Source organism: Amaranthus tricolor, chromosome 3, assembly GCF_026212465.1.
Source record: "Amaranthus tricolor cultivar Red isolate AtriRed21 chromosome 3, ASM2621246v1, whole genome shotgun sequence".
Classification (NCBI taxonomy): domain Eukaryota; kingdom Viridiplantae; phylum Streptophyta; class Magnoliopsida; order Caryophyllales; family Amaranthaceae; genus Amaranthus; species Amaranthus tricolor.
This window is the reverse complement of record NC_080049.1, coordinates 30641385-30659233: the sequence shown is the minus strand read 5'-3', so window position 1 is coordinate 30659233 and position 17849 is coordinate 30641385. Positions and strand designations below refer to the sequence as shown.

The 17849-nt window shown below is 31.9% G+C and overlaps 2 protein-coding genes across 4 annotated transcripts in view; one reads left to right on the top strand and one right to left on the bottom strand.

Annotated features, from left to right (window-relative positions):
- The first annotated feature begins 1953 nt into the window (after positions 1-1953).
- LOC130807855 (uncharacterized) lies at positions 1954-11956 on the top strand. 3 transcript variants are annotated; one of them, XM_057673224.1, is made up of 9 exons: positions 2115-2165; positions 4883-4951; positions 6313-6538; positions 6671-6956; positions 7138-7196; positions 7288-7363; positions 9699-9890; positions 10489-10617; positions 11360-11956. In XM_057673224.1, the coding sequence occupies exons 4-9, from the start codon at positions 6819-6821 to the stop codon at positions 11534-11536; spliced, it is 771 nt and encodes a 256-aa protein (XP_057529207.1). In that variant the 5' UTR covers positions 2115-2165; positions 4883-4951; positions 6313-6538; positions 6671-6818; the 3' UTR covers positions 11537-11956. The 3 variants fall into 3 exon arrangements, with proteins under 3 accessions (XP_057529206.1, XP_057529207.1, XP_057529208.1); XM_057673223.1 differs by lacking the exon at positions 6313-6538 and having other exon boundaries at positions 1954-2165; positions 6828-6956; XM_057673225.1 differs by lacking the exon at positions 6313-6538.
- A 3234-nt stretch (positions 11957-15190) lies between these two features.
- The window catches only part of LOC130808887 (uncharacterized), a 9785-nt gene continuing 7126 nt past the window's right edge, over positions 15191-17849 (bottom strand). The window contains exon 2 of the mRNA XM_057674427.1: positions 15191-15532. Within this exon, the coding sequence (XP_057530410.1) occupies positions 15468-15532 (65 nt within the window). The 3' untranslated portion in view covers positions 15191-15467. The remainder of the gene's footprint in view (positions 15533-17849) is intronic.

Below are 17849 nucleotides of genomic sequence, written 5' to 3'. Positions count from 1 at the left end.
ATTTCATCCTATCCGGCTTGAAGTCTCTTGAAACAAATTCCCTTTCCCTTCATCGAACTTATGCGTCCTGCACTAATGGGATTGTCCAATGTAGTTGAAGGCTATTGCTTATGAACAGGCATTCCATGGAAGGTTGGTGTATAAGTCTTGGCATATGCCCTCACATAATAAACCTCGTGCGTAAACGAGGTAAAATTTAACGTCCTTTTCCCTATAAATGCCAATGCATGCCTGCAAGGGATTTTGGCGAGGTTCCATTTATTACAAAGACAACTTTTGTAATGCAAGTTCATAATGTAACTATCATCGTCAACTTTATACTCCAACAATTCACCAGAATCACCCTCATGTCATATAATTTTACACAAACCTTCTTAATATCCTTAATCACAAAGGGCATTATTACACCCTTGATTTCATTCGATCCTTCACTCTTAGCTGCATGTTTGCATCACATACCTTCTTATTCATTCCATTAGAAAATACTTGGCTTTCCTCTTATCTCGCTTAGAAAATTATTGAAGGACTCACACCAATTATTCAATAGCTTGCGTGACTTGCATCTATTAGGAAAGACATGTTTAGACCAATAACATGTGGGAATGGCAACTACGTAATTATATGTATCAATTGAAATTTTTTTAATTTCATTCTTTTGGGGTTAAAGTAATATTATACAGTATGATAGACCAACAATCTCAGTTTCAACAGCAAAATTGCTCAAATATTCCAACTTCTTCATACAATTATGCAATGTAAAATTATTATGTTACCTTTAATTGAGGCTTTAGTCGCATTCTCAAAAGAATAATTTGAATAATTCTCCGCTTAAATTCTTCTTAAAATTGACTCAAGTATATGTTTGCAACAATATATGATCTCTGCTTGTGGAAGAACAGTTTAGAAAGCCTCCAATAAAGCTCTAACACAGGAAAATCTAAAAAGAAATATATGCCTTTATCATCCTTTATTCAATCCTCCCATCAAACACACTATACCCCTTCATCTTATACTATATTCTTCCTGCATCATCGCACCTACTATCATGCTTAATCCAATGTGCTATCTCAAAGTAGCATATTTATTAAACTCGGTCCCTTTCGTTCTTACACGTGGTATAACCTTTGGTCATAAAAAACCCCTCAAAATAAAGCCTAATATTAACAGATTTCGTGAGATAAACTCGACAATACTTAATTTATTAAAGCACAACATTAACACATAGTAATGTAATCATCAACATCAAGCTTTAATTTAATAAATGCAATACAACAAAATATTAATGTAATGGAAGTAATTGGAATTCAACTATATAATCATCAACATCAAACCATAATCATGTAATATGAGTAAACAGAGGATGTAATTCAGCATCTAACGCACTGGAATAACCAATTAGATACACTAACAATCAAATTTTACAGAAAAAGCCCAACAAATTAAATAAAATAAAAGTTTCAAACGATACATTCGCTTTGTGATTATATTGTTAATCTTCTTCAAAGAATAAATTACCGGTACAACAAAATAAAATTACAATACTAATTTACTTACCAATTTACCAAAGTCTTCCATTGATTTGATGCCCAATTTAATGAAGTTTGTAGTTGAAAGATTTCAATTTTTTTGCACAATATAAGAAATGCTTAATTAGAGTGATAAATGAAGGATATAATTTGGCAAACAAATCAAAATATTAAACCTACGTAATGACTACTCAATCTTAGTCTAACGGTATATTGACGATAAGTGTTAGTCGTTACTCTTTAACAAATAAATTTTTTATTAAGTATTATTTGAAAATTTTTTTTATTTGTACTAAAATTTTTTTATAAGGTATTTTTTGAAATGTTTGCACTTTTCAAATTTTTTTTTTTTTTTTTTTGGCATACGAACCTATGTGTATTGTCTTCTCTATATAAGCCCAGTTGCTTGCCCAAAATATAACTACCGCATATGTAATGTTTAGACGATCGCATCGTGACTAACAATTATCTTGTTATTTTATTCTTAAAATCTCCCATCCAAACCCTAAATCAAAACCAAAACCAAAACCAAAATCATAATCAAAATCAAAATCAGGCGAAAACATGGAAGGCGGTGAAGAGCTTAGCATTCAAGAACTCACTTCCAACATCTCTACATACAGAGAACAGCTTCAGCAGGTTCGTTATCTCTTCCGTCGCCTTTAATTTTACAATTATCCGGATTCGCTTTCTTCTATTTTTTTTTTCGGTTGTTTTCACTTTGATAATTTTCGAGTTAGGTTTTTTTACAATTCAATTTGTGTAAGATTGAAACTCACTACGTTTCTTTTCTAATTTTATTATTATTATTTTTGCTTTATGAATTTTTGGAGTGCGTAAAATTTGGTTAACACTGTATGGTATTATGGACCGTTGGTTTTGATGTTGGAAGTAATATTTGCAACTTACAAGTTACAACTTACAGAGGGTTTGTTTGTCATCAGCCTGAAACCTTTTTTTTTTTTGGTACACTATAGCCTGATAGGTGAGAACACTGTATAATCCAATTGACGTCGGAGTAGTTATATTATGTTTTTAGTCCTCGCATTCTTTATTATTGGAATATATCAAACGGACTTACAACTATGGAAATTGGATGGTATTTTTTTTCATCTCATCTCTGGAGTCTGGACCCTGATACCTTTTTTGACTCAATTAGGAAGCCTTTTATTGCAGAATCTTTCATTTCATGTTACAAATTACAATTACCCCTTTTATTGCGGATTCTTTTTCATTTCATGTTCCTCTGTTTGGTCTCCCCACTTGTGTTCACTTCCTGAATTTGGATACCGAAGTAATTAGCCTCGATAGAAAACGGACGGATCTTTATTGTTTTTTGCCTAAAATTCGATGAGTTGCCAATTTGCCATATATATATATATATATATATATATATATATATATATATATATATATATATAATTAGAGGCGCATAAATGACAATTGGCAAAGGAAAAATAAATTACTTTTCAAAATTAGATATTTGAAATTTTAAGTGAACGAAGTTCTTACTCATTGTCCCTCATGCCATTTTAGTGTTTCCTCCGTGGGATTGCTACTTTTTGAAATATTTATCCAAGCACGATCAACTATTTTTCGAAATATTCATCCAAGTACGATCAACCCATTGCTTGATCGGTGTTTTTTTTGTTGGCATTGCCTTTCCTATGCTCAAGATTCAGTCCCTTCTTTCATTTTAGACCAATTTTGATTGGCACATGTCTACACAACTACAATCTGTTTTACAACAAATTACCTTTTGTCTTCTGTGTTATTTGTGCTTTAAAAAATAATTCATACATGTTTTGTAGTACGGAGAGCAGTTTAGCACGTTCTCCTCAAAACTTATGAAAAACCTAAATCATATGATGACAGGGGTAAAAATGGCCAGCCCATATATTTCCATATTTCAGTGTATGTACTTAAGGATTTTTAATGTAAAGGTCAATGGAATGTATTTGCCGATACAAAATGGAAATGAACTAAATTCTTGACCATTGGTAATAAGTAAAGGGGCCTTCATGTTCAATGGGTAGTGATGACTCTTAAGTGAGGGGTATGGCAAGGCATGTGCTACTATGGATTTAGAAAATTTATTATTAACACGAGTCTAGATGACACTAAAGTGTATATGAATAACATTTTAGAAGGAAAAAAATAGGAGGGAAGGTGAGGGAAGATTTAATTGTTTTCCTTCTAAATCTTTCCAATAATGAAAAGGTTTGTTTAGTATAAAATGTGAAGGAGTGCTTCACTTCATAATTCTTCCCCTTTCCTATTGGTATCAAAATAAAGGAAATGAAACCCCTTTGTTTTCTTTCCCTTTATTCCCATCAATTTCCTTTCATTCAAATATAGCATAAAGGAGATCATAGATGATGTTAAGAAGGGGGAAGGTAGGTATTAGGGATGGAGAATAACAGAAGAGGATGCATGATATAGTGTGCCCAGGTCTTGTTGATAGGAGTATGATGACCTTTTGGTCAATGAGTTGAAGTTAAGGGGGAGAATAACCTAGATGATGCATGATATAGTATGCGCATGTTTTGTTGATAGGATTATGATGACCTTTCAGTCACTTAGTAAAGATGGAAAGCTACACAACTGTCACTTTTTAACTTGCAACATTTGATGGGATAAGGGAGGAACGAAAAATAAGGTGAGGAGAGGAGATAAATAAGAGCCCATGTGATGAGAGAAATAGGATTAAGGTAAAGTGAAATCACATAAGTGCTTCAAGTAAAGTAAATCAAATTAACATATGTTAAAAACTTGGAATTCCAATCCATAAAAGGTTACTTAGGGGATAACTTTTGTGCTAAAATTTCAGTTTTAGACTTATAATAAATTAAAAAATGGTAAATCAAATTTACATATGTTAAAAACTTGGAATTCCAATCCATAAAAGGTTACTTGGGGATGACTTTTGTGCTATCGTTTCAGTTTTAGACTTATAAATAAATTAAAAAATGGTACTATCATTTTGAGACTTCAATGATCTTTTGCGAATTGCCTGATCTTGTTATGAATTGCAAGAGTTTAGAGATTGGTAAATGCTTAGCTATATAACTTGGTGGTTTAAATTTTATTGGTGAAGCAATTGCTCCCTACTTATGTCCATTATGAAATAGTTCTATTGTTTGTAGCTCTTATGAAGTTATCTGATCTTAAGTCTTTGAATCTCTTTGTCCGACTATTTGTTTGTGATGTAACTTTGTAATGGATCATTGAATAATTGTATTGTTTATTTTTATGTTTTGTTGATAAGGGATACTTATAGCTATGATGACATTGGTTAGTCATTATGAGTTACATATGGAACAATCTATCCTTTTAGCTGATTTCTTTGTTTTTAGGTCAAACTTCTCTTGGCCGATGACCCAAGCAATTCTGAATACAAGGACATGCAAAAGGAACTTGAAGAGGTGATCCTATCTCGACCTTTTTATGATTTCACTCAACATTTTTTTTTTGCATATTAACTTCACTGTGTATGCTTTTTGATGGGGTTTTTAGGACTAAATAGCTTGTCATAGAGGCTTAGAGGGAGCCGCATTTTTTAATTAGATAAAGTATATACATTAGGCAAAGATGGGGTTATTTCAATTGATACTTATGGCTTCAACAAACTTTTAAAAGTTGAATGTTATGTTTAATTTATTTAAAATTATACTAAGTTCAAAGTTTTTTTCGACTCAAAATATATGAAATTAAAGCTCATATCTTTTTACATTTAATGTTAAGGAGATAAACATTACATAATATATATTCATCATTGAACATTTATGGTTTCTTTTACCAATATTTACCCTTTAAGTTTAAGGATACTTTTTTTTCTAACTTTATGTTCTTAAATTTTCAAAAACATAAAATGTATAATGTTATCTTTCTCCATGAAAACCTTATGCATACATTTTCATTTGAGAAATGTCTTATTATATGTTTTCCCATTTTTTTGTTTATGCTTCGAGTTTGGAAATATTAAACCCTTGTGATATTGCGATCTATAGATGCAAGATAATGTTTTGATCTTGCAATATGTGCATTTTGTTAATGAGGAGAAAGGTTATGAATTTTTAATTTTATAATGTCGTGCAACGATGTTTCGTGATCTATGGTTTGTAGGACTCTATTGTAATCCATTTTTTCTTTTGGGTCTCTTGCATTTAGTATATGAAATGTGTGAAGGCATAGAAGGAATAAGTATGTGGTTATCTTTTTGACAAATTCTTTATTAAGACCGTCTCATCGTGAGACGACTTAACATGGGCTGACCCAATTTTTAGTTTTTACACAAACTGGAAAAAAGAAACATTTTTAATTTACTTAATCAATATTTTTTTTTGAAAAAGACATTAATTGGGCTGCTTGTATGGACCCGTCTCATGGCGAGATGGTCTCATACAAGACGCGCTGTTTCCTTTTTTGTTTAATTATTTTCTTTATTGAACGTGGATCCTTTAGTTATCTTTGGTTTTTTGATGTGATTGGTTTATTCAACTTCTACTCATGGTTCTTGTGCATTACTAGTTTGTTTCTTTCTGATGCTATGTTAGATTGGAGACTGCCTCCTTTAGTTTCTGGTGGACGTGTGGTCCATCTATTCCTTTGTAGTGGGATTTCTTTCAATATAAAGAAAATTGCTACTGCTTGATAAATTGTAAATCACTATATAAATGATTAGAAAAGTGCAAGCAAATGCAATAAGGGTCAAAGAGTGAATAAAATGCTAAGAAAAAGAAAGATGGAAAAGAAAAAGTTTTATTCTTTTTCGTTGTTTACAAAGGTATTCGTCCTCTAGTGGAAGAAGGGAACGGAAACATAAATGTTCACAAGTCACAAAATCATGTCCTTGCTTGGCAACTATCGAAAACCCACTGCGTAAATGGATAAGCTTCATGTTGTAATATTCCCTTCTTTCATCGATTTTTATTACCAAGGAATGCTGCTCAACAAGCAAAGATAAACCGGCTGCACTTGGCTGAATATCTTCTTAGTGCTTGGTTTTAAAGGTATGCTTGGGTTTTAGTCAAGATATTTGATATGCTTATGGGCAGCTGTAATGGGATTAAAGAAATGGTTAGAGATGTGTCTGTTAAAATTTCGTACAGATGTCCATCACTTTTGTCTTGGTTTCTGTGCAGGTCTGCTATGTGTTGGATGTTTCACCTCTACATACTTCCTCATGATTTCAGTCTTTCAGGAGTTGCCTCGATGTCTAAGTTCGGAATTTAACAGTTGTCTAGGTTTAAAAATTATTTTTGTGAAATTTTCTAATATCAAGATCAATGTATGTGTCAGGTGATTGCATTGACAGAAGAGTTACTGGTAACTGCAAAGCAAAATGATAATTTTGTTTCAGCCATTGGTACAAGTGCTAGCACATCTGATATCATGCAAACTTCAAATGGGGTTGCTCAGTATGAGATGGTAGTTCTCCAATTATTCTCGCCCTTTCTTGTTGTGTATGTGTTTATGTATATGCACACATACATCTTAAGTATAGCTCTTTAGAACGGAAAAATTTGCTATTTGGTTTCATATTGTTCTATTGAAGCTGACATTCTTGTTTTTTCACTCTTGTTCGGATTCGATGAACATGTTGGAGCAGCAAGATAGATTTCCGATTGGAATGAAAATTCAAGCAGTTTGGAGTGAAGATGGAGAATGGTAAGAAGTGAATCATATGTTTAGTAGGCTAAACTTGCTTTTGCTGCTTGTTTTACGCTTTGTTTCTGTTTTTGATTAGTTAAATGTGCAGGTATGATGCAACTATCGAGGCTTACACTCCAAATGGCTACTATGTCCGCTTTGATGAATGGGGAAATAAGGAAGAGGTATCATCCCATAATAGAGCAATGCACTAACTTTACACATTATTCCTTGTTATTGTGGCTTCTGCATCGTCGCTTACATGGAAGGTTGCAGAGCACTTGCCCATATTTTAGTTATACACAGTCTCTTTACTAATTTGGCTTAAGAAAGAAACAACTACACCGAGACACTTTAATATTGGAGCATCATATGGACTATTTGGTTTAGGCCATGATTACTTATCACTTTTTAGGCATTATGTTACTTGACCATACATTGGGCTTGTTTATTGATTTAATGCATTGTTTATTATCCTTCAATTCATAACCTTGCTTCAAAGAAAGCTGCACTTGAGGAAATTGTGACCAAAATATATGTTTCTTTTGTTGAAAATTTTTAAAATTTTTTAAAAATCTAATTGTTTTCGCACATAAAAATGGAAAGAATTGAGTTGTCACCGTTTTTATGTATATCTCATTATGTATTTTAACATTGTCCTCTTTAAAAAATTAGTTTCTTGAAATAAGAAACAAAATAAGTACACAAAAGTCATATTTTGGGATTTATGGTGTGCTTATATGAGGTATATGAAACAAGAGAAAACAATATAATAAGAAAGATGGGTGGAGGTTGTGGTAGCTCAAAGAGGAAAGAGGAGTGGGTATTTGTTACTCCAACACTAGTTAAAGGTTCAACACAACGTGAGGTTTGTAATTCCTCTATTCTCCCCTCCATCTCATCTACCACTTAGTTTAGCTTCTATTACCCTATTTTGTCTTACATTTTAGCATGCCTTATAATTATTAGTTTTGCTCAACAGAAGTAGAAAAAGATTTTTCCTAAGTAGCAAAAAGTGTTGGAAAGAATTTTGGTTGGGTGAAATGAGTCAAGTTTGGTGAAATGAGTCAAGGATAAATTGGATAACATTCTTGTTTAAGATGAAGAGATCAGGGAAATAGTACTTTGATGAATCCTTCAATAGATACCAAGGAAGGGAAATTAGAGACATATTGACAATTTGGGTGGAAGAGAATAAAAAACTTGTGAGTCAAAGAACGATCAAACAAAGGATATGAAGGGAGGGAGGCTGGAGACTGGAAGAGAATAGGAAACGTGCGAGATGATTAAACAAAGAAATTGGAAAAGCTTTGAAGAAAATGAAGCAAAATAAGTTTTGATTGTATTCCTTTTCAGACTTTGGGTACGTTTAGGGCTAGGCTTGGATAGTTGATTTTTTGGAGCATATTCGGGCTCGATTCTTCTGATTATTGAGTACTCAAGACATAGGGTAAATGCTTTTTGCACATGAGCAACTTTAGTTCAAACAGTTTAGGGTCGATATTGCTATCATCATTAACAGTGACATAGTTGTGATCATGTGGTCAACTTGCTTAATGATTGGCGAGTTAGGTGGAAGAATTTGGCTGCTAGTGTCATTGCGTTTTTCTCGAAGAAGATGCAACACATGCTCGAGTTAGGATAACCACAAAAAAAAAAAACAAAATTGCTGATGAGGACTACACTTTATAAAATAAGAAATTTTTTAAAAAATTATCTTAACTATGACTTATTCGCGCGAAATAATCCCTAGTACTGATTAACTCAATATTCCGTACTATTGGAATAACTTTCTCATTATAATTTGAAACTTTATCAATTTGAAGTGAGGCAGAGTATATGGAATGTTCACTGAGCTTGTACAATAACGGATTTCAAGTTCTAATGTAGAGATTTTGGGTAGAAATGGACCTGTAAATTACTGGCTTGAAAATTTTTATACTACTAGCCTTTTTTGTAGACAATAAAATAAGTCTTACCACTGCTTGCACTCTCCCTAAAAAAGTAGTCAAACTCCTATGATAATTATTTAGAATGTCTTATTTTACCGTTTTCCCTTTTTTCTTTTGTAGTTTTGCAATATTATTTGTGTTAGAACTGCAACTTATACAACTGAAGGAGATGAGTGAGCTTATAATATCAGGGCATTTTAACTTCAACATTGAGAGCCAGGGAAGAAAAAGCATCATCAAATGTACTGGCTTGAAGACCCATGTAGTCTTGTGCTGAGAGAAGAGTGAGACCACTGATATACATTAAAAAGGAAGTTACAATTTTAAAGATCAGGATAATAAGCACTTATAAGTTAAACAAAATTCATCCTAAAGAGCTGATTTTGAGTTTCTAAATTGTTCAAATATTATCAAAAGTCGTGCAGCTACGCTTTGAATTTTCACGTAGAATAAAATATGAAACTGAGATATAATTAGGAAATGACAAAGACGATCACATTGTTTCTATTGAACAGCTCTTAACACATGTTGCAATCGAACATTACTTAATATGTGAAGTGATTTTCAGGTTGATCCTGCAAATGTAAGGTCACTTGATGGGGATAGCACGGGTGTCGATGCTTTATTGCAAGCTGAGAAAGAAGCTGAAGCTACTAAACAGGCTTTGAAACGGAAAATTGCGCAAGCTGCAGTTGTTGACTTCCAGTCACGAAGTATACCGGCTAAACTCCGTATAAATCCTGAAGACCCTGAAGATGTGGTGAGTATTAAATAGAGCTATGAGCAAAGCAGATTTATTTGCATGCTGGCTTCTTTTTATTTTTAGTGGATAGGGACCGTTACGTGCAGATCGGCCAGAGGCCATAACTATAATTAAGATGACGCATAGTGGCTTGCTCTTCTAATTATGTGGTTTGGTGAGTAGGTTTGATGTAGAGAAAGGTAAGCAAGGGAGAGATTGAGTTATATTCCTTTAGTTTGATATTAATTGGAGGAAGGAGATGGATAGTACAAGTTTGTTATGTTTATAAAACTGAATCCTTTTTTAAAGTTGTGAATATTTGGATTTTGGAGGATAAACACATACACAGTTTTCCCTTGCTTCCTTTCTGTTTTTCCTTTTCACAGTTGCCACCAAATATGGTTGGTAATACATGCACAATGATCAGATTTGAAGCACAGACCATAACATCTATATTTTATTGTTGTATGATGTAGCAATTTTTTTTGGCTTCCATACGTATTTGGAGCTGTTGTGTTTGGTTTTGAATGTTTTTGACATTGGTGGTACTTTGATCTTCTCCCTTGCTGTTGCATTGATCTGTCAATTATTCAATAGCTTTTCTGTTGATGTGCAGAAAGCGGCAAAACGTAAAAAGATACATTCATTCAAATCAAAAGTGCGAATGGAGAAACTTGAGGTGACGCAGAACAAACGCCAAAATGCTTGGCAGCAGTTTCAGAGTACAAAAGGCCGTGCGAAGAAGGTATCACTTGTGTGTTACTCTATGGTAGCATGATTATTTGGGATATGGTTTGCTGATTTCCCTTTTGTTCTAAAATTAACGAAGCCATACTATGTGGGTTCTGTTTAAATTACACATTTGTTTCCTGCTTGTCTTCCATTCTTGTGTTTGTGTACCTAAAATTTACCAAAACTCTAGCAGTAAGGTTCTCATAAATCTGTTCCAATGGAACAGAAGATTCGTACATTACTGGATTACATGAACCAGAGTAAATCAGCTTATATAGGCTATCTGGTTCCAGACACGAGGACTTGTTAACCTCGCTAACGGTGAATCTGTTTCGATGCCTTTTGGGCCCAGTGGTGAAGCCAAAATTAGTAGAATAGGGATGTGAAAGAACATACTCAAGAAGAAAATGGTTGCCGCGAAGATGGGATATTTTATAAAAATGTTTAATCCATGTTTTAGTTATGAGGAAAATATGGATATATATCATTAGGGGTTTTTGGGGTTTTGTATTGATGTTCCCATGTGGTTTTGGAATTATACTACTAATTTTGTTTTCAATTTTCATCTGAAAAAGCTCGACCCATTTCTCAAATGCAAGCTCCAATTAAGTGATGTAAAAGAAACTAGCCAACTGAGAAGGATTATAAGCCCATATAACCTATTAATGTGTATTTCTTGGTTATGAACTTATGATATTATTTATTGAGTGTAGTTCTTATTTAAAATCTCTAATTTGGCTCTGTGATGCCTCTAGGTTGGTTTCTTCTCAGGACGCAAAAAAGAGAGCATTTTCAAGTCCCCAGACGATCCATTTGGCAAGGTTGGTGTGACCGGAAGTGGGAAAGGTTTGACGGATTTTCAAAAACGGGAGAAGCATCTGCACCTCAAGGGTGCCAACATAGATAATGAGAATGGCGAAGCTGAAGAGTAAGCCTTGCAAAGTGACATCAAATTAATGTGTACCTATTTTTATTCAAGTATAATCTAAGTTTTACGGACAGAGACAGTTACATCTTTTTCAAGGATCTTAGTATGTTACTTAGTGTTGTAGTCGTAGATCAACATTTTAGATTCTGCCCCTCGTGCTTTATTAGGATGTCAAATGGAATATGGTTTCCGTCGCTATTTGGCATTTTGGGCAGCAATTTAAGCGGAAGATGCTCGACTGTTACATCTTTTGGCGCTTGCAAGACACAGGAATGGGGACCAGTGCCCGGTGTGCAGCATCTGTTCCTAGTAGAGCTTACAATCAGTAAACTGCCTTGTGCTTAGCTGGTATTCCCCTTGTGTGTCAAATTTTAACTCAATATACATGTCTTATTCTCTAATTGGTCAATTTTTGATAGCTCTACTCTTAGGGACTCTGATGCTATTTTTCCTTTTTGGCCCTTTCAGACGTCTTTCGTTCAAAATGATTGCAATTGTTTCCCATTACATTAAAAGTTAATTTTAGCAATCTCGATGGTTAACGTAATGAGTATTTCTAATGGAGTTCATTAAAAAGGGATTGTTGATATTAGTAAGGGATTTTCAGGGGAAGGATGTTTGGTGGATGGTCATCGAGGGTAGTGGCGGTGCTTTATTTCGAGAAACAGAGCATATCTGTTACGAGGAGAGGGTTGTTTTGTAGGAGGTGGTTCGTCAGCTTGAAGGGGAAACGTAGTCGTTAGTTAGGGGGTGGTGGGGAGAAGAAATGTGTTTAGAAAATGGATAGTAGGTAAATTTTTATTTTTTAAATTAATTTTAATTAACCACTTCAAAAACTTCAATAGATATATTTTTCAAAATTTGAAATGACTAAGAGAATTTATCAACAAAAATAAATAAATAGTATAAGTTTCAACATTATTCTAAAAGTAAGCGTGAAAATCTCAAATTTGTGGTTTGAGACTGTTCGTAGTTAGTAACTGCAAACAGAACAAAAAAAACAAAGTAGCTGTTCGCAGTTATTAATTGCGAACAACATTTTGACTTTTTTTGACCTGTTTGCAGTTAGTAACTGCGAATAGCTACTTTACTTTTTTGCCCCCTAATTATTGTGTTGTTATTTGTTGTATTTGCATTAGAAACATTAGAATAAGTTATTATAAGTTAATGTATATTTGGTTTGAGGTTTAAGTCTCCACGAACAGCCCCGCTTACACTTCAAGGTAAGGACAATTTGGTTTGAGGTCTCCGTTCTATGCTCTACATTTCTATGAATATGATAGCTTCTAACAACGCTTTCTGACTATCAAACATCATAACCTCCTCCAACTCGCCTTCTTCGGTGTAAGTGGTATTATAAGTCCAAGTCCTCTAGGAGTTGTCCTCCTCATACTCGTCTAGAGAAGGACATAGGGTAGGTGAAATCAATTACATTTAAGTGAAGTAATAATTTTTTTACGTATAATATTCTTGATTGGTGAGGAGATGGTAAAATGTAGGCTAAAGAAATGTCTCAATTTCTTTTACTTTGAGAGGATATCTTACAAATTACAATTTTGTAAATATGGAAAGATTCTTTTAAGATTTTTCGTTAGGCTAAAAGAAGGAAAGGAACAAGTGAGAATAGAACTTAAAATTTTTTTAAAAAATTGTTTATTCGCTCCACTGGATTGAGTCTAATTATAATTGGATTTTTTATAAATTAATCTTAAATTTGCATAGTAATAGCATATTTGTATAAAGAAATATTTAAATGTGTTCAGTAAATAATATTCATTTTCAATAGTTAGAAATAAAATTTTAAGTATAATAACCTGTTTTAATTTTCAAGTTGCTAATATTTTATAAAGCTTATCTTAGACCTTCTTAGTTTTCATGAAATAACAATATTCATCAATAATATAAGTATTAAGAAAATGATAATGACCACTAAATTATATGGATATGATTGAAAAACAGAAAAATATATGTAAATAAAACAAAAAATATAATAATAAAACTATTAAAAGTTAAAGAGAAACAAAACAAAAATTGTGACAAATTTATAGCTACATATGAGGTAGGTATGAATATATATGATGTAACTTTTTAAGTTTTTTTTTATTATTTTCTAATATGATGTAAGTCAACTTTAGGCAACATGACAAGATATATATGTTCTTTTACATCATTATATAAACACAATGATACAATCTATTGTCTTTTTTCTCTTTGTTAAATATTTTTGCATATGATTCCAATAAGATTTCTTGCTGCCTGTCTCTTAAAGAGTCACTCAAAAAGAATGTCCATCATCTTATTGTCTTTGCCACTTTGGATTAATGGAAACTACTTACGTGTATAGTAACAACACTTAATTTGATCGTAAATATGTTCATATTTTAGATTAAAAATTATTAAAATTATGTATTAATTATTATTTTCTCTGTTTCATGTTACGTGGATCACTTTTGAATTGGCATAACTCACAAGGATTAAGGAAATGTCCATGTGTGACCCCTCAAAGATTAAGAGTACCATATTGTATAAGGATTCTATTAATTAGTCATGCAGAAGATGATGATTACACACAGTGTATATCGCTCGTAGAAGCTATTATTAGGATCTGAAGATGGTTCAAAGACGCAGACCACACTCCTATGAAGAAGATAAGAAAATTACAGCTAGTAAGACCCTTATATGGAAAAAAACAAAAGGCAAAATAATAAAATATATCATTATTATTCTTACATATTCATCGGTATTACTCTAATACAAAACTATTTTCATCGGGGTTAAAACAAGTATCTAAACAATGATTTTTGTATCGAGCCATGTCTAAATAGCAATTATTTTTGCAATCTATTAAATTCATTTTTATTTTATTCAAACTATTAATACTTAATAGTCATAATGTAGAAACCCCAAGTATATAGGTGTATGATTGTGCAACGCTATGTAACTTCAACAATAATGGCACATTAGCTTTCTACTCTTACCTCTCAATAAAGTATGAATCTTTTGGCAAGAGATGGGCAAGAACCAAAGGTTCAATACCCCTTGATGATCCTACCCTATTTTAAGGGCCATAGTCTATTTTTTTTGGATCCTAAGGTTCGAGTTTGGTTCTATTCGTACTCGACTTGTAAATCTTTTTATACAAAAAATTATATATAATTATTATTTTTGTAGATTTTAGGATCTTATATGTATCTTAATAGTTCAGATTAGAGTCTAACTTACAGATTAAGAATTGAGTAATATTGGATCCAGACTCTAAAATGTGATACGGGAATTAACACATTTATTTAGTGAATAATTTATTTCTATTGATACTGCAAAATTATTTTTATCAATGATATGAATCTCATTGACATTACAATTTATTAATAATGAATAATTTATCGAATGATTTGAGTAAGATATTTATATTATACACTAATAAATATAATCACTCAATTAAAAAGTACTCACTATAAACATCAATGTATATATTACAACTCACTAATACCAATTAACTTTTTGATTAACTATTTTTAGTGGTAATCTTATTCATCACGTTTATTTGTAAATTGTGCAATTAGTAGATGTTAAGAAAATTAAAAATATAGAGGGGTCCTCAATTAGAAAACATGTTGGGGACATGTTTGCAAATATAGCCAAAGAGTACATGATTTGACTTTGTAACTAACAAGATTGAGATTAAGGGAGACATCATTCTTGCCGGCATATCCCAATACCAATTACTACTTATTAGTAATTACCATTACCTTTTAACTATTACTGATAATTTATTATTAGACTTGTACATAACACAATCTGCATAAGAGAAGAATGACTGTAGATAAATTTGATGATGTTTCATCTTAAAACCAATTGGTAATAGTAGGAGTAGCCTATTATATGATAGTTAACATCTTTCTAATTCTTCGATGTGGGTCGAAATTACATATAAGTTATTTTTCCAACACTCTCATCCATAGGTGATTCCATTTTTTAATTGGGAAGAAACGTTTGAAATCTGTGAATAATATTAAAAGAAAAATAAAATATGTAAATACAAATATAAAAGTAAAGAAGACAAATCTTAAAAAAAATTATAAAAAAATAAAATGTTGCATAAGTCATGGAGAGTGAAAAAGAAAAAGATAGTAACATAGCCACATTCACCAACTTTAGTTTCTTGCTTAGTCTCAAACATTCCACCACCTAAAAGGCTATTAAAAACTCTATTTCAAACTCCATTCTAAGATGTCTTTTCTCATTTAATGGTTGCATTTGCATCACAACAACATTATTACAATTATTTTAGAGTTGATTTTTCGATTATCAAAAGCATTACAAGTCAAAATCATGTCAAATGAAACGTTTCACATGTATTTCTATGTTTTTTTTCTCTTCATGTCTTTTGATTCTAATGAAAAAATTATGAAATTTTATTTAATATTTATTAGGGTACAAATTAAACTGACACATGTGGCTCAACAAGATATGAGCTCACTCTTAGCCCTTCATTATAAAAAGGGGAAGAAAGGAATTTCACAAATTTTTAATGAAACGGTTTGATGGTGACACTATCTTTATTAGCTGACTCATATATATTTAGGCTATTAAATTAATCACTTATAATATTAAAGTGATCAAATAGAAAAATGAGCTATTTATATAGGTTTGTCTCATGATGAGCAGTGCTGTTTCTGGTATTGTACGGGCCTTAGGCAAACCAAAAGAAGTGAGCCCTCTCTATGGAGGGTCGATTCTGAATTTAAACGGATGTTCGAAAAAATAACAAAGATGAACTCTATATATTATAATTATCATTAAAAATGTAGGCGTATCATATATAATTCTTAAATGATAAAAGAACTACTCATAAATTGCAAATTTTTAAGTGTGTATTTTCATTGACTAGCATTTTCTAATTTATGGCCCTTTCTAACTCTGGGCCCTAGGCAAGTGCATACCTTGCCTATGATCAGGAACGACCCGATGAGATAATCTTATACAAGAGGAGCCGAAAATGTTAGGGTTGTGCCACAAATATGGGAATTGAAGAATAAGCAAGATCCATATGAAATGCAAGGAGGCCCATACATTTAGCATTAGGAAAAATGACCTATCCTTTAGAGTTTAGACATAGTTTTTACTCCATAGCATTCTCAAACTGGTTAGAATCCAATCCTCTACGTTGTATGCTTTTAATTTGTTAAGGAACTAGCTTAACTAAAAGTCTAAACTGATGGCTAAAAGTCAAAAATATATTATATACTTAATCACGTCCTCTCTTATGAGTGCCCTTTGTATTAGAAGTATGGATGCAACTCATGCCTTCATCATACATGTATGGTGCTAAATATTCTACTTGAAATGAAAAGTGCATGAAATTCAAACTAACGTGACCGGACTCTTCTCACGGTTTCTAATACCATGTTAAGCGACTGACCAACCAAAAGTATGAACTTATGGTTGAAGGCCAGAATATACTCTTCATGTACCTCACACAAGAGCCCTTTAGATAGAACTGCGGATACAACTCGCAATTTTTCATGTTGAATTTTGATACCATCTTAAAAGACCAATTCAACTAAAAATTTAATTGATTTTATTTTTATTCGATCAAATTGTGTATTCTTTTCTTTTTGTTTTTTTATGTCTTTGATTTTTGCTCTCTCCCTTCAATAGTGTTCCTTGTCTTTGATGTTTAGGATAATGCAGTCTGAAAGCGATCTGATTTTCAATCTTGAGATACAAGTTTTTGTTAGTCCTTTCGTCCATTTGGAATTTGATGGTAACAATTTTTTCAAAATATATTTTAATTTTTTGAGACTTAATATTTCTAAATACATTTTATAAAAAACATATAATAAATATATATATTAAAATTTTATACATTAAGACGAATATAAAATGTATATATTTGGACTTTATGTATCAATAAGAAGTTACATATGTTAAATTTCTTTCTTTTGGCATGGAAATTCCAAACATTACGAACAAAATGAAACGTAGGAACCAATTTTAAATTTTTAATTATTATTCCCTTTGTTTGCTAAAGTTCCTTTTGTTTGGAACATTTTATTTTAAGGAGAAAGAAATTTGATTAATGTTTTGTGATATATTTAGAAGATTAAATATATCCATCTGAAATCTCATTAGATTGTCTTAATGTATAATTTTTTTTTATATACTTTTTATAATTTTTATTAATGTGTATGTAGAATTATTAAGACTCAAAATTTGGTTTGAAAGCTGTGAAAAAAATAAATGAGAAAAATAAAAAAGAACGAAGGAAGTAGTTATTAATTATTAATTATTTTTTTTGAATTAGTGGGTTAGCT